Genomic DNA, 1,159 nt, shown 5'->3' with positions numbered 1-1,159 from the left:
GGAGGCCAGGGTGGGAGGATCACTTTAGCCCAGGAGTTTGAGATAATCCTGGGCAATGCAGTGAGACCTCATCTCTACAAGAAAAACAAAACAAATCTTGCTCTATATACAGTAAACTTTAGCCATTGAATAACAAAATCAAAAGTATATCCACTGACTCTTTTTCTAATTACTCCTTTGGGTTGTTTTAAAGGAATTACATATGGATCTCTCTGACATTGTAGAAGGCATATTGAATGCACATGACACCACAAAGGTGAGTCTAGGTAGAACTAATGTATCTTTTTCCAAAAATATCATGTACTCTGTTTGGGATGTATAGCTTATATACATGCTTGAATCTCTTCTGCATCCTCCCTACCAAGTACTTATCTGGACCTGTGGGTAAAACACCTCCAAGTTATCTCCAAAGAGAGCCATTCCATCTTTAAGCAACTCTGAAACTGTATGTGCAAACATTTATTATAAGTCTGTGCTAGGCATTTTATAAGAATTATGTAGATACAGCCCTTGACAACTATAGCCTATAATCTATATTTCTTCCATTTGACTAAGTTGTGGTAAGGCTAACCTTATATTGAGCAAAAGAAGTCAAACAAAAAAGAATATATACTGTATGATTCCATTTATATGAAGTTGAAGAACACAGAAGCAAAACTAACAAATAGTGATAGAAGTTGGAATAGTGATTTCAGGGGTGTGCAGATTAATTGGGAACAACCATAAGGATATCTGAAATGATGGAAATGTTTTTTTCTCTTAATTTGGCAGTACATATATTCTTTCTCTCTCTCTCTTTTTTTTTTTTTTTTTCTTTGACAGAGTCTTGCTCTGTCACCCAGGCTGGAGTGCATTGGCAGGATCTCAGCTCACTGCCACCTCTGCCTCTCGGCTTCAAGTGATTTTCTTGCCTCAGCCTCCAAGGTAGCTGGGACTGCAGACGTGTGCCACCATGTCGGCTAATTTTTTTGTATTTTTAGTAGAGATGGGGTTTCGCTATGTTGGCCAGGCCGGTCTCGAACCTCTGGCCTCCAGTGATCTGCTGGCCTTGGCCTCCCAAAGTGCTTGGATTACAAGCATGAACCACTGTGCCTGGCCAGTACATCTATTCTTTTAAAAATTTCTTCTTCTTTTTTTTTTTTTGGACACAGGATCTTTT

The 1,159-nt window shown here is 38.8% G+C and overlaps 1 protein-coding gene across 1 annotated transcript in view; it reads left to right on the top strand.

Annotated features, from left to right (window-relative positions):
- USP32 (ubiquitin specific peptidase 32) overlaps positions 1 to 1,159 on the top strand; it is a 255,762-nt gene that overhangs the window by 162,983 nt on the left and 91,620 nt on the right. The window contains exon 9 of the mRNA XM_011990240.1: positions 194 to 256. Within this exon, the coding sequence (XP_011845630.1) occupies positions 194 to 256 (63 nt within the window). The remainder of the gene's footprint in view (positions 1 to 193; positions 257 to 1,159) is intronic.

This window comes from Mandrillus leucophaeus, unplaced genomic scaffold, assembly GCF_000951045.1.
Source record: "Mandrillus leucophaeus isolate KB7577 unplaced genomic scaffold, Mleu.le_1.0 Scaffold374, whole genome shotgun sequence".
Taxonomy (NCBI): Eukaryota; Metazoa; Chordata; class Mammalia; order Primates; family Cercopithecidae; genus Mandrillus; species Mandrillus leucophaeus.
This window is presented reverse-complemented; position numbering and strand designations above follow the sequence as displayed.